At 41.1% G+C, this 27,795-nt stretch overlaps 1 protein-coding gene across 1 annotated transcript; it reads right to left on the reverse strand.

Moving 5' to 3' along the window:
- Positions 1 to 2,914: 2,914 nt before the first annotated feature.
- LOC129530470 (histone-lysine N-methyltransferase 2C-like) lies at positions 2,915 to 27,260 on the reverse strand. The gene is made up of 6 exons (XM_063702794.1): positions 27,155 to 27,260; positions 26,585 to 26,650; positions 25,098 to 25,310; positions 11,761 to 11,889; positions 9,572 to 9,691; positions 2,915 to 3,474 (listed from the first exon to the last, which is right to left on the reverse strand). Exons 1-6 carry the CDS (start codon positions 27,258 to 27,260, stop codon positions 2,915 to 2,917), a joined length of 1,194 nt encoding a protein of 397 aa, XP_063558864.1.
- Between the last annotated feature and the right edge of the window lie 535 nt (positions 27,261 to 27,795).

Genomic DNA, 27,795 nt, shown 5'->3' on the forward strand with positions numbered 1-27,795 from the left:
TGTAAGAGGGAGAAATTTAATCAAGATCCTGTTAGCAGTTTTCTCTCTTGTTGCCTTTCAAGATTATGGCTTTTCCTTTTTTCATTTTTTAGTTCCCAAAACCAAGCTTCTTAAATCAAATCTTGACCCAATTCCTGGCAAGTAACAAGGTTATTGCTATTTGGCCTTACACCCACGGGTTGTCCCCCAGTACCGTGAGGGTAAGGGGACTCTGTAAGGTCCCTGGGAGGGGAAAGGAATGTCAATTAGTGGTCCCCCCAGCTGGGTATAAGCAAACTTTCCTGTCTATGGGCCGCAGAGACCACCATCTAGTTCCCCCGCCAAAACTTTACATGATTTTAATTCTCCTGATGAAGATGAGAGGACAACAGCCAACAGAGAGGGCAGAGGATGGGATGGGACTCCCTTGCTCAGAGACCTCACCTCTAGGTCTTTACCTCCTATTGAGAATAAGTCAGTTCTGTAATAAGAACTCTGTGTCCACAGCAACCCCAAACAGAATCCTAGCGCTCTTGTGATTCTTGTAGAGTGGGGAATAGAACGAGCTTGGCCCAAGACTGCAGACACTTAAAAACATACTGTTCTTTGAGAATGGCAATCATTAAAAAGTCAGGAAACAACAGGTGCTGGAGAGGATGTGGAGAAATAGGAACACTTTTACACTGTTGGTGGGACTGTAAACTAGTTCAACCACGGTGGAAGTCAGTGTGGCGATTCCTCAGAGATCTAGAACTAGAAATACCATTTGACCCAGCCATCCCATTACTGGGTATATACCCAAAGGACTATAATTCATGCTGCTATACAGACACATGCACACGTATGTTTACTGCGGCACTATTCACAATAGCAAAGACTTGGAACCAACCCAAATGTCCAACAATGATAGACTGGATTAAGAAAATGTGGCACATATACACCATGGAATACTATGCAGCCATAAAAAAGGATGAGTTCATGTCCTTTGTAGGGACATGGATGAAATTGGAAATCATTCTTAGTAAACTATCGCAAGAACAAAAAACCAAACACTGCATATTCTCACTCATAGGTGGGAACTGAACAATGAGAACACATGGACCCAGGAAGGGGAACATCACACTCTGGGGACTGTTGTGGGGTGGGGGGAGGGGGGAGGGATAGCATTGGGAGATATACCTAATGCTAGATGACGAGTTAGTGGGTGCAGCGCACCAGCATGTCACATGTATACATATGTAACTAACCTGCCCATTGTGCACATGTACCCTAAAACTTAAAGTATAATAAAAAAAAATACTGTTCTGCCATACATACAGATACTCATTAAAGATGAGGGAGAAGGGCATGGGGTGGGGGAGAATGTACCAAAACCAAAGACCACAGGATAATAACCTCAGAGCAGAGACTATCTCTCCAGTTATTTTTTCTTTTGTATGTAATGGAGAGGATTCTTATTATTTACTCTGATGAAGAAGTTTACATCAAGTGTTCAGCTTCCTTTGTGGGTTACAGAGAATAACCAGAGGGCTCAGTTATGCTCTCTGAATAACTATGTTTACTTAGTGTTTTCTAGACAATATTACATTTCACTAAAATAGACAAGGTTGATAGGACTTGGGGGGATAACTCATTGACTCAAGCTATCATTTTATAGGATTGTGAGAAAACAAATAGATGTACATTTAAAATACACTCATATTCTCGCTAGAAGAGAGGATTTTGAATATTCTTACATCAAAGACATGGTAAATGTTTAAGGCAATGGATATGCTAATTACCATGATTTGATCATTATGCAATGTAAAATGTACTGAAACATCACATTGTACCTCATAAATATGTCCAATTTATTATGTGTGAATTAAAATTTTGAGTATAAGAAAAAATAAACTTCAATTATAAGAAAACAACCCAACTTTTAAAAAATGGGCAAAATATGTGAACAGATACTTCACTAATAGAGATTTGCAACTGGCAAATAAGCAAATGAAAAACTGGTCATCATCACTAGCTATTAGAGAAATGCAGATTAAAACTACAATAAGAAGCAATGCTGCCCGTCCAGACGCATTGTTTTGACCATTTCCAACTTGCCCCGGCCCTTCCCGGGGTATCGCTGGGGACCCTACGCCGACGTCCCCCCTCCGCCCGCGCCCCAAGGGCCGACTGGGCAAATTGGGAGACCCGCCCCGCGGGGCGACCCAACTTTTCGGAACAGACCCCCACCGCCCACCCCCGCAGACCCCCGGACCCCCGCTCCCGGCGGAGATTCAGGGAACCCCGCACCCCAAGCCCTTCTAAATCGTGCAGTGTGAGTGTGACGGCCAAGAGCGGATGCAGCCCGGGATCGCCCGCACCTTCCCGTGGGTGGAAGCGCAGGAGCCGGCTGGGGAAGCGGCGCCCTAGAGGAGCGGCTAGAAAGCTGACACGGGGAACTGAGGTCAGCCTGGGGAGGGGACAAGACAACGAGAGCCGGGCGCCTCGGGGGCGGCGCGGGAGCCTCCGCAGGACCGGGCGGGTGCCCCGGCTGGCGCGGGCGGGGGACGCGCCCCCTTTACCTGCGGCTCCGGCTCCTCGGCCATTTCCTCATGCGGTGGCGGCCAGGACTGAGCTGACACCACTCAGGCCGGCTGGGTTTGAATGAGGAGGAGCGGGCGCGGAGAGGAGGGGGCGGGGAGGGCGGGGAGGGCCGAGGGAGGGAGGGAGGCGTCGCGGAATTTTTCTCGGCCTTTTGTGCGGACACCTCCCGGATTCCGCGCCCGCACCCGGCCCCCCAAAAGACACGGGGAGCTGAGGGCGAGGGGTGCAGCCATTCGCCGAGGCGCCTAGTGCCTTCGCGCCTCCAAGACCACCGCCCCAACAAAAAAGGAGCGTCCCTCACCCCTACCCCCGCCCGGAGGATTTAGGGCCTGGGCTCACCTCGGGCGCGGAGCTAAGTGTAGGCGCCAGGGGTCCCTAGAGCCGCCGGGGCGCAGCGAGTCCGGCGCTGGGTGACCGTTGGGTCAGAAAGTGTTGAGGTAGCAGCTGTTGCGCCCTCCCTTGGCCCCGCCGCTCGGAGACGCCCCGCCCCCTGCCTTGAACGGCCGCGCCGGCCCCGCCCCCTGCCTTGAACGGCCGCGCCGGCCCGCCCCGGCCCCGCCCCAGCGCCCACGTGACTAGCATAGGCGCGCCCCTGCTCCTCCCGCCGCCGCAGACTCCGCCTCCGGGACGCGAGCGAGCGGCGAGCGCGCGCACTACCAGTTCTTGCTCGGCGACTCCTGCGCACGCGCGCGCCGTGCCACCCTCCCCGCACCCCGTGCCCCGCACCTCTCCTCCCGCCATCCGGCTTAACCTGGTGGGCGCGCGCCGCGGCAGTAGCCGTGACAGGTACCCGGCGGGGGGGTGGGGTTGGCCCGCGAGGGTGTGCGCAGGCACAGACCCGGGTCCTGTCCCCGCCGCCCCCTCCTCTGCAAGGTGTGCCTGGGCGAGGGGAGGGGCCCGAGGCCCGAACCCCTGGGTCACCCCCGAATTACAAACAAAAACCTTAAAGCCATTGCTCGCGGGTTAGAAGGCAGCTGTGCGTGCTCAGGAAAAGAAGCCACGCACAAGAGACCGCACGCATCGTGGATACAGTGACACGAAACACCCAAAATCTCTTTTGAAAGGGAAACCAGGCACAGTGGCTCATGTTTATTATCCCGGCACTTTCGGGGGCCAAGGTGCTCACCTAAACCCGAGAGTTCAAGACCAGCCTGGGCAATATGGCGAAACCCTGTCTCTAAGAAAAATATAAAAATTAGCTAGGCATAGGGCTGGGCACGGTGGCTCACGCCTGTAATCCCAGCACTTTGGAGGCCGAGGCGGGCGGATCACGAGGTCAGGAGTTCCAGACCATCCTGGCTAACACAGTGAAACCTTGTCTCTACTAAAAATACAAAAAAAAATTAGCCGGGCGTGGTGGCAGGTGCCTGTAGTCCTAGCTACTTGGGAGGTTGAGGCAGGAGAATGGCATGAATCAGGGAGCGGAGGCTGCAGTGAGCCGAGATTGCGCCACTGCATTCCAGCCTGGGGGACAGAGTGAGACTCCGTCTCAAAAAAAAAAAAAAAATTAGCTGGGCATGGTGGCTGGCACCCATGGTCCCAGCTACTCAGGAGGCTGAGGTGGAAGGATCTCTTGATCCCGAGGAGGTCAAGGCTGCAGTGAGCCCAGATGGCATCACCGCACTCCAGCCTGGGCCACAGACCTTGTCTCAAAAAAAAAAGAGAAAGTGGGGAAGAAAATGTAATACAAATTAATATACCAACAGCAATTAGTGAGTACTTTTTCCATGGAGCTGGGAGAGAGAATAAATGTTTGTAAAATTAAAATGTTCTACGCTAGAAATCAACTTTCCTTCTATGCTTTCTTTACTTCACCCCTTATAGCTACTTAGTAAATCTCACAAATCCTATCCTTCTAATGTCTCTGAAATGTATGTACCCTTTCCTTTCTATTCTCACCACCCATGTTTCTTTGTTTCCTTCTGGCCTGAGTAATAAGCTCATAATCGCACCTCCTGTACCTGCCTTCTTTCTAGTCCAGAATACGTTTTCCTAAATTCCACCAATAACCATCCTGCTACTGCTTTGTGTGAAATTCTCCAAAAAAATATTTTACTTCTCCAAAATAAGTCAGGCTCCCTCTCTTAGGATACAAAACCACACCATGGTCCCAGCCAATCTTTCAGCCTGATTCACTCAGTATATATTTATTGACCTCTCCTTTCTCCCAAGCACTTGGCTAGATAGTAATTAAAGAGTGTGGCGCAAAACAAATTGGATTCCTCCCCTCATGGAGCTTGTATTTTAACAGGAAGCACAGACATTAAATAAATTAAAACACACAAAAAAAGACAAGCATATAATTACAGTATGTATCCTAGAGAAATATCACTCATGCAGAAAGCATACACAAGGATGCAGCACTGTTTCCAATAGCGAAAAGCTAGAAACAACCTACATGTTCTCCAAAAGAAAATTGCCACATAAACTATACCATATCCAAATTATCCAAATTTTAGAATATAGACAACAGGTTGGGCGCGGTGGCTCACACCTGTAATCCCAGCACTTTGGGAAGCCGAGGCAGGTGGATCACGAGGTCAGGAGTTCAAGACCAGCCTGGCCAACATGGTGAAACCCCGTCTCCTCTAAAAATACAACAAAATCAGCTGGGCGCTGTGGCAGGCGCCTGTAATCCCAGCTACTGAGGAGACTGAGGCAGGAGAATCGCTTGAACCCTGGAGGCAGAGGTTGCAGTGAGCCAAGATCGTGCCACTGCACTCTAGCCTGGGTGACAGAGCAAGATTCCATCTCAGAAAAAAAAAAAAAATAGAATATAGACAACAGGCCAGGTGCAGTGGCTCATGCCTGTAATCTCAGTACTTTGGGAGGCAGAGGTGGTCTGATCACCTGAGGTCAGGCGTTTGAGACCAGCCTGGCCAACATGGCGAAACCCCGTCTCTACTAAAAATACAAAAATTAGCTGTGCGTAGTGGCTTGCACCTGTAATCCCAGGTACTTGGGAGGCTGAGGCAGGAGAATCACTTGAACCCAGCAGGCAGAGGTTGCAGTGAGCAGAGATCATGCCACTGGGCAACAGAGCGAGACTCCCTCTCAAAAAAAAATACACACTGTGAATAAAATGTTTACTAGTTCCATATCCTGCTTTTGGATAAACATTTGATACACCATTCTATACTTACTCCTCTCTTTGCTCTATTCTGAATGCCTGCACCCCTCTCCGCCACCCAATCCCCCAACGTATATGCCATATATATAAGCATCAACCTGTAACCACCCTAATCGGCCCCAAGGTCACTCAAAATGCCACCTCCTTCAGTTACTCTCTCCTTTGTTCAATGCCTCCTTTATAACACTGTCTGCATTATGCCTAGCCCTGGGTACGTTATTTCTTTTACCACCTGAATAGTGGGGAGGTTCTTCCAAGGGAAGACCAGTTTCCTCCATGCTGTGGAACGGTCAACACACAGTAGGTGCTCCAACATTTAGCTGTTCCAATATGTAGCTGTTCTGTGCTCCTTGGGTTTTTGTTTGTTTGTTTGTTTGTTTGTTTGAGACAATGTCTCACTCTGTCGCCCAGGCTGGAGTGCAGTGGCGTGATCTCAGCTCACTGCAACCTCTGGGGTTCAAGTGATTCTCCTGCCTGAGCCTCCTGAGTAGCTGGGATTACAGGCGTGCACCAGCACACCTGGCTGATATTTGAATTTTTAGTAGAGATGGGGTTTCACCATTTTGGTCTCCAACTCCTGACCTGAAGTGATCTGCCCGCCTCCCAAAGTGCTGAGATTGATTACAGGTGTGAGCCACTGCTCCTGGCCTCCCTGGATTCTTTTTTTTTTTTTTTTTTGAGACAGTGTTTCACTCTTGTTGCCCAGGCTGGAGTGCAATGGCGCAATCTTGGCTCACTGCGACGTCTGCCTCCCCGGTTCAACGATTCTCCTGCCTCAGCCTCCCTAGTAGCTAGGATTACAGGCACCTGCCACCACACCCAGCTGAATTTTTGTATTTTTAGTAGAGATGGGGTTTCACTATGTTGGCCAGGCTGGGCTCGAACTCAGGTGATGCACCCGCCTCAGCCTCCCAAAGTGCTAGGATTACTGGCATGACACACCTCACCCGGCTCCTGGATTCTTTAATACACTCGTTTTTTTCCTCTTTCATGTGACATGTACCTAAAAAGCACCCACTATGTACACCAGGCATTGTTCTATGTGCTGGAGATGCCGCAGGGAACCAAATAGATCAAAATGCCTATCCTCATGGAGTTAACATTTGATATTATAGTGTGTTAGATATTATAATAAGTACTATGGAGAGAAATACAAGGGGCAAAGGGGCTACAGAGTGGAGGGGTGGTGAGGGAAATGTTAAATAGATTGGCCCTGAAAGGCTTCATCATAGACACATCTAAATAAAGATCTGAAGGGGGTGACAGTGGCAGCCACAAGGAGTTCTAGGGGAAGAGCATTCCAGGTTCAGGGACAGGCAAGCGAAGTCCTTGAAGCAAAGTGCACCCAGTGTTTCAAAGAACAGCAAGGAGGCCAGCATGGCATTGTGGCTGGCGTGGAGACAAGCCAGGAAATTAGGATAGGGATGGTGCATCTTGATTGCACGGATCTTTCTGGCCATGGTAAAGATTTTGAATTTCATTCTGAATGGTCCTGAGAGCTCTGAATAATCTGAGCAAAATGGCCGGGCTCGGTTAGTAAGTGGTGTATTCAATGGGTTCACACAATCAAGAGCACTCCTAAAATAGTAACACAGGGTCTCTCTCCTTTGCTGAAATCACTCAGATATTTAAATGTATCTCTATTTCAGGTTACTTCTACAACCATAACAGTAATAATAATAATAGTAAGAAGAGGGCTGAGCGCAGTGGCTGGCTCATGCTTGTAATCCAAGCACCTTGGGAGGCCAAGGCCGGCAGATTGCTTGAGTCCAAGAGTTCGAGACCAGCCTGGACAACATGGCGAAACCCTGTCTCTACAAAATACAAAAATTATTACAAAATTAGCCAGGAGTGGTGGCAGGCACCTGTAATCCCAGCTACTCAAGAGTCTGAGGCAGGAGATCACTTGAACCCAGGAGGCGGAGGTTACAGTGAGCCAAGATCATGCCATTGCACTCCAGCCTGGGCAAAAAGAGTGAAACTGTCTTAAATAAAATGAAATGAAATGAAATGAAATGAAATGAAATGAAATGAAATGAAATGAAATGAAATGAAATAAAATAAAAATTTGGCGGGCTTGGTGGCACGCGCCTTTAATCCCAGCTACTCAGGAGGCTGAGATGGGAAGATAATTTGAGCCCAAGGGGTCGAGGCTGCAGTGAGCAGTGTTCGTGCCACTGCACTCCAGCCTGGCTGACAGTCTCAAAAAATAAAATAAATAAAATAAGAAGAACAGGGAGGAGAAGAGGAGGGATAAGAAGGGGAAAAACAGGCCAGGCTCGGTGGGAAGCCAGCACTTTGGGAGGCAGAGGCAGGAGGATCACATGAGGTCAGGAATTCCAGACTAGCCTGGCCAACATGGTGAAACCCTGTCTCTACTAAAAGTACAAAAATTAGCCGGGCATGGTGGTACGTGTCTGTAATCCCAGCTACTTGGGAGACTGAGGCAGGAGAATCGCTTGAACCCCGGAGGCAGAAGTTGCAGTAAGCAGAGATGGAGCCACTGCACTCCAGCCTGGGCAACAGAGACTCTGCCTCAAAATAATAACAATAATAAAAGGGGAAAAACAAAATGATTTACTGCACCCCCACTATGTACCACTCTCAGCTCCAAAGCTGATTTATATTATGGTGTTACTTAGTTCTCCTGATAACCTTCATGCTTAAATCCATTTGCAGATGAGGAAACTGGGGCCTGATGTTAACTTTCTGACTTAATTCTCTTACTTGAAGATCTACAACTAGAAGAAAGTGGGATTCTAGCCCAGATCCAATGCCAAAAGCCATGCTGACTCATACCATTCTTTTCTGTCTTAAGTGGTTGACCTTGGCCTTAGGAAAACAGAATAATAACAATCACTGATTGGGCATTGACTCTGCGGCAAGCACGCCATCCTCCATTTTGAGATCCCCCGGCAGAGTTGGAATCCAAGTCTCCCAGAATACAAAGTGGCACCTAGGAGCGGTGACCCCCACAGCAGGTCAGGGCTGAGCTCTTGAAAATGGCTCTCTGGGTTCAAATCAAAACTCGATTCCCCAGCTGTGCCACTTTGGGGCTTCCTTTGAACTCTCTTTGACTCCATTTTCCCCATTTTACAGATGGGGATAACAGAACTCCCTAACGGCCGGGCGCAGTGGCTCCCGTTTGTAATCCCAGCACTTTGGGAGGCTGAGGCAGGAGGATCGCTTGAGCACAGGAGTTCTAGGCCAGCCTGGGCAACAAAGTGAGACCCTGTCTTTGCAAAAAGCCTAAAAATTAGCTAGGCATGGTGGTTGTGTGCCTGTGGTCTCCAGCTACGTCAGAGGCTGAGGACAGAATTGCCTGAGCTCAGGAGTGCAAGGCTGCAGTGCAGGCCAACCTGGGTGACATAGTGAGACCCTAAGATAGACAGATAGATAGATAGATAGATACATACATACATACATACATAGATAAAAATTGAGATGCACTGTCACTTGAGAATTTCAAATTATGTGATAAGTATCTAAGGCAGTCAAAGAAAGGCTTTGGAGATGACCAGAAAGTACCTTATGTAACTAAGTTATTAAGTCCCTAAGCCATTTATATTTAAATATAGAAAATATATTTAATAACTTGATACAGGAAAAAAGAGCTTGTCAAAAAATCCCAAAAGAATAAAGTCTATTGGATTTAAACCATTTCCTTATAGAACCTGATTGCTGTATTACAGATATGAACTCTATATGCACTCAAATCCTTTCATCAATAAAAGGCAATAAGACTCTTATTGAGTAACAATAAGAGGCAATAAGGTTCTTATTGACTGTAACATTATTTAGGATAGTTCTTTCCAATAGAAATATCAGGATCAAGGGGTTACATAAAAAAAAAAAAATTTTTTTAAGTCAGTACTATACCATCATCTCTGCAAGGTAACTGCTCAGAAACAGAGCCTGAGGAATCTTTTCTGATCACAGATCTTTTGGTTTTCCCTTGCCCAGTTCGACTTCTTTGCCGCACCATAAATCCACCAATACCTATCCAAAAAAGAAATTGGGTAAACTGATAAATAATTTCTCCCTACGTTTCCACAGTACACAGGATAAAAATGCTTTATCTTGAATAGTAAGTCATTTTCCAAAATTAAATCTGTGCTAGTCTAAATAAATAATCTGAGTTTTAGGTAAAATAGAAGTTAAAAGCAACTAAAAAAAAAAAAGGCAAAACCACTGTTATCACTTATCAAACAGAATACAAAAAGACCTGTGTGCACTTCCTCTTCTAAACAGTATCAGTGTAAATATCAAACACTAAATTACGCTGGCTTATCTATTTGACAAATATTAGTGTCTCATACATCACATAACAGTCATGCACTGCATAATGATGTTGGTAAACAAAGGGCTGCATGTTAAGGCAGTGGTCCCATAAGATTATAATGGAGCTGAAAAATTCCCACCACATACAGACATCACCATAGTTATAACACCGTAGCACAATTACTTTATTTTTTAAAATGAATTTAGCGTACCATACAGCCTAAGTGTGTAGTAAGCTATACCATCTAGGTTTGTGGAAGTGCACTCTATGATGTTCACACAAGGATGAAAATGCCTAATGATGTATTTCTCCGAACTTAAGTGATGGATGACTGTGTCTGTATATTAACCGGCTAACTGGTACATTAGCTGGAGGACAGAAGACACGAACTACCTAGATGACACAAATATTCTTTGACTGATATGATTTCAGGGGGACGGTGTCTGGTACTCCAACGTATGAGGGCATTTATACATGGGACACATAGAGCCCTGTGGTTAAGAGCATGGAATCTGGAGTCAGATTATGTAATTCTGCTTACTCACTAAATACTTCTCAATGCCTCAATTCTTTCACTGGTTAAAAATGGGGGTAAGGCAAAGCAGCTTCTCATACATATGTTAAAAGGACAAATAACATAAGTGAAGTGCTTAGAATAGAGGTCTGGTACACAGTCAACACTATAAGCTTTTGTGAAATGATATCGCTGTCTAGCAATATACTCTGTGACCTAATGGGTCCCTCAATTAGAGGGTTGACTTCCATGTGAGGCAGAGGAAAAGAAAACAGTAAATACAAGTTCCTGGAAGAAATCTGCAATGTCTAAAAAAGTACACTTATAAGTCTCATGATTAGGAAGAAATGAAATCATTTTCATAAAACGATTTAGAAGCAACTCATCTTAGGTCCTTATTATAGATATGACCTATTTAAAAGACAGGTTATCTTTTAAGGTCTCATGGAATACTAACGAAGTAAGAAAGTTCTTCCTTACATATCCAAAGGGATTTAGATCACTCTTACCAATAAAATATAAGCAATAAGAAGCATAAAGATTGTATGAATCTAATTTAAAACCTCATTGGTAAACAAGATATTAATAAACTGGCTAAGGAAAGCCTACTCAACACGTGTGAAAAGCGGAAAATAATTTTTCTTAAATAAATACATAAAAGCCTACAACTTCTGTATTGTGACAATTTTAATAATTTTTTCCAATAAGGCAAATAAAACTGACAAGCAAGACCGCTTTTCTCTCCACTCCTGAGGCAGATAAGAAATGAGTGTTTAATCAGTCATGGTTTTTAACTAGACTATAAATTCTAGGAGCCATAATAACTCTGTCTTATTCCCCTTCACACTGTATACTTGCTGGCACTCCTGCATAAACACTGAAGTAAGTTTTTTCAAAAAAAGATATTAGAAAGTGAATACTGAAAATTAAAAGCGTTACAGAAGTACACATCCAGAGGAACTATATAAATGGCCTTCAAAGTCCAAGTATGAACAAAAGCCAATCTAGTAAAGCATTTAATAAAATGGTTAACATTTGGGATAAGGCATTCAATAATGGTTCATTGTGAAGTATTCACATATTCAAAATAAAGAACTCTGGAGCTAAAAAGTCGTATTCAAATAGTTTAGTTCTTTAATTTATGTGCACATATTTTTGTTTAGACAGTTCTTAATCCTGAATATTTAATTTTAATTGAAGTCTTCAGTATTGCATTTTTCTTTAATTAACCAAGTGTTGATGATATTGAAATGTCTACCTCAGGCACTATACCTGGTCTGTATGGTTTCCTTTTTCTCTTTTTGACACCATCTGTTCCTTCCACTCCCTTAGTTTCATCATCCACAGCTTCCCGCTCAGGACTAGATTCTGATTTTCCATCACAATCCATAAGTTCTCCTTCTGGAAAAAAGTAAATATATACACAAAACTGGAAAAACCTATCAAATATATAATCCCTACATAATGGGGAATAAAAAGTAGGGTTGTTGCTGAGCCATTTTAATTGTACATCCCTGTTGGTAGGGAAAGTATGAAAGGAGATAGAAGCAGCCCCAAATGGTTGTAGAAATTGTGCTGCTTAGTGCAGTGTTCCCATGAAATAAAACATAATCAGAGAAGGGGAACACAGAACTCAGAGTTCTGTTAAGTGCAATCCATTTGCACTTAACAAATTCACTTGCTTTTAATTATGTCTTCAGGTCCAGGTCTCTAGACTAGAACTCTCTTCTGAGCTTCAACCACAGCTATAATTGAATATTACCTAGTTACTGAAAACTGTATATCCAAAATGAACTATTAATTTAAAATAAACTTTCTCCTTTTTCCCATGTTACCTATCATCATTAAAAGGCATGGAAATGTAACCTGGAGAAGACAGAGGCCTGGAAGACCACCTTAATCATTCCTAATCTCTTTCCTCCTACAACCAAGACTCCTCAATACCTCTGAAATGCATTTTATCACTCTCTACTACCATCTTAGTCCAACCTCAGATGACTCACTATTAATACAATATGCTCCTATCTAGTTCCCCACCTCAAAGCTTACCTCTCTCCAATCAATTCTTTAAATTACTGCATAAATGATCTTTCTATAAATATGTATCAATTTTCTGCTTAAAATCCTTTCATGTCTTCCCAAATGCCCTCAAAATAAACTTCAAATTGCAAGGCCCATTACAACAGTCTCTTGTAAACTTTCCAGCTTCATCTCACTCCCTCCAGTGAACTATACTCAGTTATTTGAATGTATCAAGCTGTTTCTTCCACTATCTTCCCCAGTTTCTGCCTTCTACCTAACTTATCTTTCAGGATTTATTCTAAACTTCACTGTATTAAAGAATTCCTGATATTTAGATAAGATTATGTCAAACAGTTTTATGCTTGCATGTATGAACGTCATGCTTCATTTTTATTGGTTCTTTAAAATCTGTGTCCCTGCTAGATTATACTCTCCATGAGAACAGGTACACAGATTTTCTTAGTAACAGATGTATTGTTAGTAGGATACCTAATACATGTTCAATAAATACTTCACTGAATGAGGTAAATGGAATGCTTAGAGAATGCTATTTTAGAGAATGCTATTTTAACACTGTGGTAATCAAACTTTTCCAAGTTATATATGCTTTACATTGTATTACAGGAAAAAGACATGTTTATCAAATATATTTTAAAATCAAGTTGTTAACTCCTTCAATATTCTCAGTATTAGAGATAACGTATTTCTGTAATGGCATGAACAGGGTATTTGTCTTTTCTTTTTTATTATATTTGGTCTATATTTGAGGCCAATTCCATAACAATCTGATAATGGCTATGGACTTATGACTAAACCATGAAAATAAAAGTTTATAGACCAGGCACGGTGGCTCATGCCCATAATCCCAGCACTTTGGGAGGTCAAAGCAGGTGGATCACTTGAGGTCAGAAGTTCCGTACCAGCTTGACCAACATAGTGAGTCTCTACTAAAAATACAAAATTATCTGGGCGTGGTGGTACACGCCTAAAATCCCAGCTATTCAGGAGGCTGAGGCAGGAGAATTGCTTGAACCCGGGAGGCGGAGGTTTCAGTGAACCGAGATCGTGCCATTGCACTCCAGCCTGAGCAACAAGAGTGAAATTTCATCTCTCAAAAAAAAAAAAAAAAAAAAGCCGGGCGCGGTGGCTCATGCCTGTAATCCCAGCACTTTGGGAGGCCAAGGTGGGCGGATCACGAGGTCAGATCGAGACCATCCTGGCTAACGCGGTGAAACCCCGTCTCTACTAAAAATACAAAAAATTAGCCAGGTGAGGTGGCTGGTGCCTGTAGTCCCAGCCACGTGGGAGGCTGAGGCAGGAGCATGGCGTGAACCCGGGAGGCAGAGCTTACAGTGAGCCGAGTTGGCACCATTGCACTCCAGCCTGGGTGACAGCGAGACTCTGTCTCAAAAAAAAAAAAAAAAAAAAAAGAAAGAAAGAAAAGAAAAGAAAAGAAAAAAGAAAATTACTGAAAAAAACAAACACCAAAGATGAGAATACCAATTGTTTACCTTCAAATAAACCCACCTAAAAGTTAATGACAGGGAATTTTGGGTTAAGGTGGCAGACTAAATTCATACATTAAAATTACATTCTCCTGAAACCCTACTAAAAACACACTGAAATAATCTATTTTTAAAAGATAAAATCAAGCTGTGGCATGGTGGCATGCCTGTAATCCCAGCTATTTGGGAGGCTGAGGTGGGAGAAGAGAATTGCTTGAGCCCAGAAGGTTGAGGCTACAGTGAGTTATGATCACACTACTGCATTCCAGCCTGGACAACAGAGAAAGACCCAATCTCCTTAAAAAAAAAAAAAAAAGACAATAGGAAAGGAGAAAAACAACTTAACAAAGGCAAATTCTCAGTTGAGAGCAGAAAGAACTGAAAAAAAGAATCCAGTTTATAACAATCCTCAGAAGGCTGAGAAACTAGGAAAACTGGCCACCTTTGGAAATAAGTGGGAGAAAACTGAAGCAACAAGAGATTTAATTATCTGCAGAAGTTATACTCCCTACACCTGCTTCCTAGGTTTACACACTGAGAAGCTGCTACTCTCATTTGTGGGATGCAGGATTCCTGGGTGACCTTAAACGGAACAACGGGATGAAGATCGAAAATAGGACCAAGAAAATATGGGCATACTAAGTGTGGACAACCCCATTCTGCTCCCGCTGCCGGACCCCACATTTCCCCACTGAATTCTCAGAAAGCTAGCAGCCAGATCTCTAGCCTCCAAGTATGAGGTTTGAAAAGACTGTTGTGGGGAACCTGATCAGTTCAAGAAGAACATCTAAAGATACTGAAACCAGAGGGTTCACCAAATGGTCAGCACAAATCACCCCACTAAACTTACAAATCGACAAGCACCACCACATACTCAAAGCTTTCTAATCAACTACTTAATTCCTTTTTTAAAAATAAAAATACTATCTATCCAGTCTCCATCTTTAGTTCTTCACTTTTAATCATGCATGTACCATAAAGATTATCTGACAATGGTCTATAACAAGCTTGTCCAACCTGCAGCCAAGATGCTTTAAATGCAGCCCAACACAAATTCATAAACTTTCATAAAACATTATGAGACTTTTTATGAGGTTTCTTTTTTTTAAAAAAAAGCTCATCAGCTATCATTAGTGTATTTTACGTGTGGCCCAAGACAACGCTTCTTCCAATGTGGGCCATGGAAGCCAGAAGATCTGCAACACCCTTGATCTGTAACATAAAAGACAGAGACCTGAGAACATAAAAGACAATTTGGAATTAACAGACTAAGTAGGAAGTAAAGAAAATCTTCAAAAAGATTAAAATCCTCTGAGGGATAATATAAGATACCCTTGAGGCAAGAATAGGATGCTACAAAAGAAACATTCAAAGGGAGGAAAGAAAGCTCTTGAAATAACTGAAATAAAAACAAAACTCAGTAGAGGAAGATAAAATAAGGACATGATTGGAAAGAAGCAGAGAAAAACTGAGTATGTTTCACATCTGAAAAGCAGAATTCTGGAAAAAGAGAGGGAATTGTTATCAATAATATAGTTCAAGAACATCTCCTACCACTGAAGGATATAAGACAGCAGACTGAAAGAGACCACTCAGTGCCTAACAAAACAGATTTTAAATGTCAAAAATAGACAAAAACAGACGTTATCCTCGTGAAATTTTAGAACACTGAGGACAAAGAATTTCCTAAAATCTTAAGAGCTTCCAAGAAAACACAGGTCACATAGAAAAAACCGAGTTCTTCATATACTAGAAACTAAAAGACGGTGGATCAATTGACTAAAAATGATAAATGAAAATGTATTTCCAACCTGGAAAAGATGAGTCAGGTAGGAAGGTAAAATAAAGACATTTTCAGAAGTATATAATGCTCAAAACTTACCTTCCACACATTCTCTGTCAGGGAGCTACGGAAGATACGTTCCACCCAAATTGAGGGAAGAAATAAAGGGAAATTCATGAAATTGCAGAAAACACATGTAACACAGGAGAAAACAGAAGATGATCTCCAGGATGATAAAGAGGAAATCCCCAAATTAATCATATGCAATGGTTTGTGGCCAAGGATAGCACTGGATCTAGTACAAAGACCACCTTTCACCTGAAACAATGCACACAAGGACAGTAAAAACCAAGAGAGCACTTTTATTGATGAGGTTCATAGTGACACCAGTAAGCATACATGTTGAGACAAATGGCATAAAGTAGCACATACAGTGCCCTAACACAAGTGGTATCACTGTAGCTAAAGTCTCTTCTAACCAACATCTTCACAAGGGCCTTCTGATTCCCACAGGCTGAAATAAAGAAAAAGACCGTTATCGGCCAGGCACGGAGGCTCATGCCTGTAATCCCAGCACTTTGGGAGGCTGAGGTGGGTGGATCACGAGGTCAGGAGATAGAGACCATCCTGGCTAACACGGTGAAAACCTGTGTCTACTAAAAATACAAAAAATTAGCCAGGCTTGGTGGCGGGTGCCTGTAGTCCCAGCTACTCCAGAGGCTGAGGCAAGAGAATGGCATGAACTTGGGAGGCAGAGCTTGCAGTGAGCCGAGATTGCACCACTGCACTCCAGCCTGGGCGACAAAGCAAGACTCCGTCAAAAGAAACGAAGAAAAGAGAAGAGAAGAGACGAGAAGAGGACAGAAAGAAAGACAGAAAGAAAAGAAAAGAGAAAAAGACCGTTATCACCCAAATATGAGAAATTCTCCCATATATACATACTTGTATCTAGATGACTAATCTCTGGAAAGTTATAAGAAAACACTGGTTCTTTCCAAGGAAGGGATGGCCAAAAGGTAGGCTAACTTAACATTGTTCACTCTTTTTAAGACTTTTGTATTTCTTGTATCATGCACAGGTATTGCCTATTCAAAAACAAACCTACCACAGGGAAAGACTGAAAGCTTTTCTTCAATATCTGCTACAAGGCAAGGATGCCTACTCTTAACACTTATATTCAACATAGTCCTAGCCAGAGCAATCACATAAGAAAAGGAAATAAAAGGCATCAGCAGAAAAAAGGGGGTAAAATTATCCCTGTGTGCAGATGACATGATCTTGTATGTAGAAACCCCTAAAAATTCCACAGTTACTAGAATAAATGAATTCAGTCAAGTAGCAGGATACAAAATCAATATACAAAAATCAGATGTATTTCTTTATACAAATAATGATCTGAAAAAAGTCAAGAAAACATTTCCACTTAAAATAACATCAAAAAAATAAAACACTGAGGAACAAATTTAATGAAGGAAGTGAAAGCTTTATATACTAAACACTATAAAATACAGACAAAGTAAACTGAAGACACACAGCCGGGCATGGTGGCTCACGCCTGTAATCCCAGCACTTTGGGAGGCCAAGGCGGGTAGATCACCTGAAGTCAGGAGTCCAAGACCAGCCTGGCCAACATGGCGAAACCCTGTCTCTACTAAAAATACAAAAATTGGCCAGGCGGACGTGGTGGCAGGCACCTGTAATCCCAGCTACTTGGGGGGCTGAGGCAGCAGAATTGCTTGAAACCAGGAGGAGGCGGAGGTTGCAGTGAGCTGAGATCACACCACTGCACTTCTGCCTGGGCAACAGAGTGTGACTCTGTCTCAAAAAACAGAAAAAAACTAAAGACACAAATAAATATAACGATATCCCCAAGTTTGTGGATTGGAAGAATATTGTTAAAATGTCCATACTATCCAAAGTGATCTACAGATTCAATGCAATCCCTATCAAATTTCCAAAGGCATTTTTCATAAAAATAGAAAACACAATTCTAAAATTTGTATTAAATCATAAAAGACGCTGAATAGCCAAAAGAATCTTGAGAAAGAAAAACAAAGTAGGAGGTATCACACTACCTGATTTCAACTTATATTACAAAGTGATAGTTATCAAAACAGTATGGTACTGGCATAAAAACAGACACATGGATCAATGGAACTGAATACAGAGCCCAAAAATAAACCCAAGCATATATTATGAGCTAATTTTTGACAAGTCCAACAAGATACAATAGGGAAAAGATGGTGTCTTCAATAAGTAGTGGTAAGAAAACTAGATATCTATATGCAAAAGAATGAAACTGGACCTGATGCCTATCTTACACATCATACATAAAAAGCAACTCAAAATAGATTAAATACCTAACACCTGAAACCATAAACCTCCTTGAAGGAAATTTAGGAGAAAAATTTCTTCATATCCTCCTTGACAATGATTTTTTGGATATCCCATCAAAAGCTCAGGTAGCAAAAGCAAAAATAAGCAAGTGGGACTACATCAAGCAAATAAGCTTCTGCATAGCAGTAAAAAAAAACAAAACAGGGGTAAAAAGGTGGCACAGGGATTAGGGGAAAATATTGGCAAACCACACATCTGATAAGGGGTTAAAATCCAAAACATATAAAGAACTCACACAACTCAGTAGCAAAAAAAAAAAAAAAAAAACCCAAATAACTGGATTTTAAAATAGGCAAGGACCTGAATAGCCATTTTTCCAAAGTCACACTAATGGTCAAATGGTATATGAAAAGATGCTCAACATCATAATCATGAGGAAAATGAAAATTAAAACCACAATAGATATCATCTCATGTCTCTTAGAATGACTATTATCAAAAAGGCAAAGACATAAGTGTTGGTGAGGATGTGTAGAAAACGAAACCTTTGTACATGGTTGATAGGAATGTAAATTAGTATAGCCATTATTGAAAACAGTATAGAGTTTCCTTAAAAAAAATACAACTACCATAAGATCCAACAATGCCTCTGTTGGGCATATATTCAAAGGTAATAAAATCAGCATCTGAGAGAGACATCTGCACTCCCACGTTCATGGCGGCATTACTTCCAATAGCCAAGATATGGAAACAAACTAAGTGTCCTGATGGACAATTTACTTACCCATTCAAGGACAGATGAATGGATAAAGAAATTGTGACGTTTGTATATACATATATTAAGTCCTCCCTTAATGTCATCAATAGGTTCTTGGGAACTGAGACGTTAAGCTAAATGAACATACAGCAGGTCCTCAAGTAACACTGTTTCCTTCAATCTAATTTTGGCATAATGCAAAATGAAAAAAAAAATCAGTTTTGTCATACTTTTTTTCCCCTCTTAACCACAGTTTCTAAGAACTTACTGATGACAATGAGGACTTTATACAATGGAATAGTTAGCTTTAAGAAAGGAGATACTGCCATTTGTGACAACATGGATGAACCGGGAGGAAAGTATACTAAATAAAGTAAGCCAGACACAGAAAAATACTGTATGATCTCACTTAATAAGCAGAATGGGAGGCAGCGGGGTGAGAAGCTGAACGTATAGAGAGTAGAATGGTGGTTTTGAAGGGTCTGGAGGTAGGGGATGGGTGGGATGGGCAGAAGTAGGTCGGAGGGTACAAATCTGCAGTTAGGTAAGATGAATAATTCTAGAGATCAAATTAATACACAGCATGAGAACCATAGTTAATAATATTGTGTACAGAAAATTTGCTGAAAGAGATTTTAGGTGTACACACACAGAAACTATGGAAGGTGAAGGATACAGACATTTGTTTGACCATAGTAATCATTTCACTATGTATACAAAGCATGTTATATGCCTCAGATATGTATAATAAAAAAATGAAAAAAAAACAAAAAACTGTATCCTACCTTCCAAAAACAGTTTCAAATGCATTATGTCTTTGGATTTAGCAAGGAATTCACCTTTGCAGGCCCACTTACATACAACATTATAAATATACCAGGTGATACATTGTACTATTCACAGCAAAAGATTGAAAGAAAGCCGGGCACGGTGGCTCACGCCTGTAATCCCAGCACTTTGGGAGGCCGAAGCAGGCAGATCACGAGGTCAGGAGATCGAGACCATCCTGACTAACACGGTGAAACCCCGTCTCTACTAAAAATACAAAAAAATTAGGCGGGCATGGTGGCGGGCGCCTGTAGTCCCAGCTACTCAGGAGGCTGAGGCAGGAGAATGGCGTGAACCCAGGAGGCGGAGTTTGCAGTGAGCGAAGATCGTGCCACTGCACTCCAGCCTGGGTGACAGAACAAGACTCTGTCTCAAAAAAAAAAAAAAAAAAAAAAGATTGAAAGACACCCAAAGGTCTATCAACAGGGGAAAGAACAGGTAAACTAAATTGTTTATATTTCCATACAAAGGAACATTTGCAGCCATAAAAAAATGAAGGACAGTAAAAAGTAGTAAGACAAAAGGAATAAAATATATATATACACACACACACACACACAAATATATATATATATATACACACACATTTCCTTGTACATGCATAAAACACATCTGGAAGATTACACGAGAAACCTCTGAGGTTTCTGGAGATGTAAACTGGGGGCATGAAGGCATGGGAAAGGGAGAGACTTCACTGTTTACCTTTTTATTATTTTCCAATTTCAAATCATTTGAATGTATAACTTGTCTAAAAATCAAATTTTAAAAGTTGAGGGAATTAACATTACAGAAAGTAACAAACCTCAAGGAAGCAGCCACCTTCACCAGATGGACAGTATACCTCACTCTTCCCATGCTCCAGTAGTTACTGAATGCCACTCCCCTCCCTCCATTCAGTCTGCCCCACCTGCTGGCCTTCTAGAGCCTCAGTGCAGTCCTATTCCCACACCTCCAAACACATCCATACACTGTGATGGTCGATCTGGGACCACCAGTTGAGAGGAAATGTGTTGTGTTTCCACTCTTGAGACAAACAGAGTGTTATTTTATTGAGGTTTGGGATTTTTTTCTTGCATTAACAGGGTTTCTAGATCCCAGTAGGTGAATGAGAAAGAAGTATGCTTTTATTGCATAAGGAATTTGTTTCTGATACACCAAAGTGATGATGTATGACTTTTCTTAAAGAAGTGGTTATTAGAAGAGTTAAAAATCAATAGAAACAAAAAGTCATAGGTATTGTTCCAATACTCCAGGAACATCACAATTTGGATTCTGTAGATGTGTGTAATATAATGTGTAATATTACATTCTGACAACCTCAAGTTGAAAACTGCACAGCCGAAGATCACTTATAGTCAGTAACACTTTTCAAACTTTAATTTTAAATTCATCAAGTCTCTACCTAATATATCATACTTTTTAATAAAGGAAACTGTCAGATACGCTATAATACAGAGGAAAACGTTTATAATACAGAGGAAAATGAAGAGTATGCTCTTTCATTATAATTTTTCCACAACTTCCAAAATGAAGAAAAAGACATGGAAACATTAAGTTCAGAGAATAATTGTGGCAGACAATTCCCTCCTCCTGAAAGTTCAATTACCCCAACACAGGCATAATTTCTTACTAACTCAAAAGGAACTGAATTCACATATAAAGACAAACGTGGGATTCTGTTGAGTTCTGTTGGACAGAGAACACAATTGCTCAAGCACTGGTTGGGCACTTGTATTCTAATAGCTCATGGTTACTGAGCACTCCATGTCTGGGAAGAGCCAGTGCTGGGTGCCTGGCATGCATCCTTGCACCTCATCAGCACAACTATCCTATGGGCTCATCCTGGTTAACCTATTTTATAAATGAGAACACTAGCATCAGAGAAGTTAAAAAATTTGCCTAAAAACATCCAGAGTAGGTTTCATCGTTGCCCACTACTTTATAATGCTTTCCCAAGGGTACTGAGACGTTATCAAAACATGTTAGTGAAACAGTCTAAAACATCACAAATTTTAGGTTAATAAAAAATACCCAGAAAAGGGCAGCGTTATTAGAAATCTCAGCATAACGTAATAATAAGAACTTATGATGATTGTATTCTTTTCGTATTTTTTCTCCCATACAGGCATATGAAATACCATAAAACTTACTTTAGGGGTGTGTGTGTACATGTAGTTTCAGGATAATATAGTAATCTAAAACATTTTTAATATGGCAAAGCGTGGCAATACTAAATTTTTAAAAAGGATTTTTATTTAGCAAACAGAAAGCAAAAATGTTGTCCAATTAACATGCATTTATTTTATCCCTAGGAATGTACCTTTCCTTCTGCAAAGGATGTGAGATCCTGGCATGTAAATGAACATGAGGGACTAGTCATGAAAATACTGTATATTCAATTCCTTAAATTCTAAAATTGTCGTAGCATTTAACATCCAACACACTAACAATCTTTTTTCATATTCAATAAAAATAAGGACAAATTCAGTAAACTCAGATGGGCTATTTTATCACGTAAATTTTAAAAAAGCAAGGGCAATTTTTCAACTGATTTTCTTTTACCCTGATACGAGTCAATGAGAAAATATGAAATTGAAACATATCACCATTTCTCAGTGTTTACAAGTGGTAAGTCACAAGGAAAACCTTCCAAGGTCTTCTGTGTTGTTTTAAAAAGGTATTATAATCACATAATTTGGGAAACAATGTGTACTATTATCAAGAAACCTTTCATATTTTGTGAAATGGAGCACTTCCCAAATTTAAGAGACTATGGAAACCTTTTTCAGACATTTTTTAACATCCTCAGAAATGGAAATTCTTGTTAATGCTGATCTGATCAATTCCTCCAAGTATATGGACTACTTCTTTGCAAACTCCAAGCCCCCAAATCAAATTACCTGTTCAACTGTATCTGAAAATCAGTTACATACAAGCATCAGAAAGTGTTTCTCCCAGCAACATAGACCCAAAACACACTAAAAAACAAAAATTATCAAGAACATACAAAAGACATATCTTTTCATGTATTTATTTATTTTTTGAGATGGAGTCTCACTCTGTCACCAGGCTGGAGTGCAGTGGCTCGATCTTGGCTCACTGCAACCTCTGCCTCCTGGGTTCAAGCAATCATCTGCCTCTGCCTCCCAAATAGCTGGGATTACAGGTGCCTGCCACCACGCCCAGCTAATTTTTGTATTTTTAGTAAAGACAAGGTTTCACCATGTTGGCCAGGATGGTCTTGATCTCCTGACCTCAGGTGATCCACCCACCTTGGCCTCCCAAAGTGCTGGGATTACAGGCATGAGCCACCGAGCCCGGCCACAAAAGACATACCTTTTCAAAGCCACAATTACCTCTCACCTGGACCATTGTTTCTCACTGATCTACCTGTCATAACTCTTGCACCTAATCATCTACTTATATCATAGGAGAGAGTTCCTCTTAAAATATAAATAAGATCATGGTGTTCTTCTTTTCAGGAACATTCAATGGCCTCCTATTCCATTGCTATTAAGCACAAACTACTGACACATCACCTTATGGTTGTGTGAGATATACTGAGCCGTCCTTCTTGTCCTTACATCTCTAATCTTCTCACCTTCTGACTGTCCCCTCTGCTCACTCTGTTGGTCTCCACAACACTCTTCAAACATGCTCAGCACACTCTCACCCAGAGCCTTTACACTGGCTTCCTCACTGTCTGGGATGCTCTTCTCTCAGGTAATCAAGTGGCTCACTCACTCACCTCTTTAAAATCTGTGCTCAAATACTGCTTTCTGTTCATATGGACCCTAAATACCTGTCTGTACTTCCAATTCCTTTTTTTTTTTTTTTTGGAGACGGAGTCTTGCTCTGTTACCCACGCTGGAGTGCAGTGGTGCAATCTCGGCTCACTGTAACCTCCGCCTCCCAGGTTCAAGCAATTCTCCTGCCTTGGCCTCCCAAGTAGCTGTGATTACAGGTGCATGCCACTGAGCCTGGCTAATTTTTGTATTTTTAGCAGAGAACGGGTTTCACCATGTTGGCCAGTCTGGTCTCGAACTCCTGACCTCAAGTGATCTACCTACCTTGGCCTCCCAAAGTGCTGAGATTACAGGCATAAGCCACTGTGCCTGGCCAGGCAATTCCTCTTTATCAAACTTAATTTTTACCATGGGACTTGCCAAACACATTACAATTAACTGATTTTTTTTAAGAGTTGAGTTACCTAACATTAAAATATAAACTCTATGCAGAGAATTCTACCTGTTTTGTACACTGATATGATTTCCAACATCTGACATACAGTAGGTATTCAATAAATTCTATTGTCTCAAAGCCGGCTGCAGTGGCACATGCCTATAGTACCTGCTACTTGAGAGGCTGAGGCAGGAGGATCACTTGGGCCCAGGAGTTGGAAACCAGCCTGGGCAATGTAACAAGACACTGCCCCTTAAAAAAAAAAAAAAAACTATGAAATAAAATGTAATGGAACAGAAATAATTATCGCTTCAATTCTGAATCAGTTGAAAATAAATAACCACCCCAAAAATGAGGAAACCTACAGTAATCCTCTTTAATTCATATCGGATTTTAGGTTACTATTAAAATATTTTGCTATCTCAAGAATTCAGCAGGCTGAGCAGAGCAGATGGCTTGAGCCCAGGAGTTCAAGACCAGTCTTGGCAAAATGGCAAAACCCCATCTCTACAAAAAAATACAAAAATTAGCCAGGCGTGGTGGCCCGCATCCATGCTCCCAGCTACTCAGGAGGCTGAGGTAGGAGGGTCGCATGAACCCAGTAGGCAGAGGTTGTAGTAAGCCAAGATCATGCCACTGCACTCTAACCTGGGCAACAGAGCAAGACCCTGTCTCCCAACCAAAAAAAAAAAAAAAAAAAAGAATTCAGCTAGAAAAACCTTATATTTACTTTGATTAAGAAAATGTTTATAAACCAATACTTTATGATGCACACTGGTGAATATTAAGTTATACCTGAAGTAATATTAAATGACAGCTTTTCCATTTCTAGAATGTATGCATCAACTACCTTCACTTAAACATGGTATTATCCAAGCTCACAGTATCTGAGAAGGTTTGTGTCGTTATCTAGCAAACTAAAGTCAAGCCCTCTGTATTTCCCCACCTGTGATCTTCAAAGATATGGTGCTCCTTGAGATTTCTGTAAGGTAGGTCTGTTCTAAAACGTGTGAAAGGAAGAGAACCTGAAAAGGCAAGGTCTAAGAAGATCACTCATTTGGAGATGGCAAGGGTCACATCCGGGTTATCTAAGTCAGTGTGATTTACCCTTTGGTAAATCATACACATATTTCAAAAGTTACTTTATATGCTGTAATTCTTGCACACATATTTCATGGCAAATAAATTAGTATTACCTCGACTATCATCCATATCACCATCCCTTGAATGTTCTGATTGGATGTCTGGAGGGGTCTGAAGGATGGCCACGCTATTCTGATTTATAATCTTTAATTTCAGTTTTGGTTTTGACAGTTTTCTTCTTGGAACTGCAACTGTGAGGCTCTGTAACTCAGTCATCCCTGATTCAGTCAAACACACACCATCCTGGGTATAAGTCTTGGGTGGGTCTAAAATTACAAAATCCGAAGAATACAAATTTAAACTTTCATTTTAAATTTGACTGATTACTGATTACCGATTACTGATACCCATGTCAAGGGAATGTGACTGTAGTTCTAGAAAGCAATTACGTATCTATGAAATGCATGAATAATTAACTTCATGAAACCCAATAAAAACTAGGAAAAATAGGTCAAACTTCCTTGGATTATAGGCAGAAATGTTACATGTTTTTAAAAAAATGGTCTTCCTGGGCCGGGTGCGGGGGCTCATGCCTGTAATCCCAGCACTCTGGGAGGCCGAGGCGGCAGGCAGATCACGAGGTCAGGAGATCGAGACCATCCTGGCTAACACAGTGAAACCCTGTCTCTTCTAAAAATACAAAAAATTAGCCGGGCGTGGTGGTGGGCACCTGTAATCCCAGCTATGCGGGAGGCTGAGGCAGGAGAATCGCTTGAACCCGGGAGGCGGAGGTTGCAGTGAGCTGAGATCGTGCCACTGCACTCCAGCCTGCGTGACAGGGTGAGACTCCATCTCAAAAAAGTCTTCCTGGCATTTCTATTTTCATGTCCCAATAAAAAGAGTTAGAAGCACTGCAAAGAAATGCAATGCTCAGCTAATCCACTATGAGCTTTTTCCTGGAAAAGATCAAAAGGCAGGGATCTATTTACACAAGAAAAGAGAGAATACTCCAGAAGCTCATCTGGAAAAATCAGAGTATCAACATAATTACTAATAGGGAGAAGTAATAAATAAGTACAAATCCTGCAGATTTAATTTTAAATGTACAAAACTGTTGTTCCTTAGAACAATTCCTGTACTATCCAAATGTTTTTGTATCAGGTGCTATTAAATACAAGTATTCAAAAGAATGACTGTTTAATAAGAATATCATATTAATCACCATACTAGGCTTATTAATTATTTTAAAAAATTAAGAGATTGAATTAATTCTAAAAGAAATCTGCTTGCTAACTAGGCAGTATTTTCTGCTAACTGATAATTAAGCACAGTAATATATCAATGAAACCAAAGTAAGTATGGCATTAATGGTTATTCTAAGAGCTGTTATTTTTGTTGCCAACTTGCTGAAATTTATAGGAATACTGCCCCAGTAAAGCTGGATGACATTTTGTATATCATTGTGGAAATGATTACCAACATTATGGAATTTGGATAGAACACCCATATGATTGAAGCAGATTTTACAAGTGGTAAGCCAATTATGTAAAAATTAAGCAAAGTAAATTAATTAAATTAAGTAAAGCATTTCAAATTTTACCTAGCTCTTTTACTTTTGTGACAATTTGTGCTACAAGTGAAGATCCACAGCAGTCTGAGGAAGGCACTGAAATGAAAAAAAAAAATCCAGGTAATTCTTTTCAGAAAAGGTAAAGTGTATTTACATACTTATATATGATTAAATTTTCTGTTTCTATACTCATTTTATTAAAATAAATGTTTGAACACTAAAGTTAAAAGCACTTTTTAAAGCAACAACAAAACAAGAAGTGATGAAGGAAATACTCAAGTCATGGAGGAAAACCTGGCTAAGAAAGAATCAACACATTGGATTTTGACATATTGTCAATAACTACAAGATCATGTTCCTTGGAAGCAAAATTATAGTTTACATCTAAAGTATGTGCTTTTTATTGTTTCATGTAAATTGTTTTATAACAAGTTGTGATAAGTCATGTATAACCAACAATAATATTTTTCATAAAATACTTGTCAAAGTAAGTTTCACAAAGATAAAATAGAGTAGAGCTAAGCTAATTCATTGGTTATGGACAGTAAGGTGCAAATGAGTGGTGCAAGAGTGCAGACTCAGTTTAAATTATTCTCTTACCATTAGACGCAGGCATATAGGGTCTGCACATGTTACAATCAAAACCAATGTCTGCTACATTTTCCACTTCTTCCTCAGTATTTAAGTTCTGACGAACTGCATGCATCCATCTGAAAAGACCATATTTGTACATTTTTTTAAAAAAATGGAATATACTGAGAACTGCTACCTTTTAAACCTGTAACACTGAGTCTTCAAACTTAAAAGCCCTAAGCCTCACATGCTCCTCCTACCTTGCCCTTTTCTCCTAACTATCCCTATTAACAGAAAAACTTTCATAGAGCTAAGGAGGAAATAAAAAGGAATGAGAACAACTATTAGAGAGGAAGCAAAGCACATTACACAAGGAAGCTAATTATTTTATAATCATATATTAAATATTTCAAAGACAGCAAGGAAGCTAGTTAGGGCAAACACAAAGGTATTCAGAAAACTGCAAATGGCAGTGCTAGCATATATGGGCTCCAGGCAATGCATCTAACTTGAAGTAGACATATCTCATGGAAAGCGATGTTGAATGGTAATTGGGAAATAAAGTAAAAAGTTGTCTTGCAATGGAACAGATAATTAGTAGCCAGAGTCCCAAGAATACTGTACTACTGATAAAATAATACTATCAATATATGTTCACTGCTTAACTT

The sequence above is a fragment of the Gorilla gorilla genome, chromosome 22, assembly GCF_029281585.2.
Source record: "Gorilla gorilla gorilla isolate KB3781 chromosome 22, NHGRI_mGorGor1-v2.1_pri, whole genome shotgun sequence".
Lineage (NCBI taxonomy): Eukaryota > Metazoa > Chordata > Mammalia > Primates > Hominidae > Gorilla > Gorilla gorilla.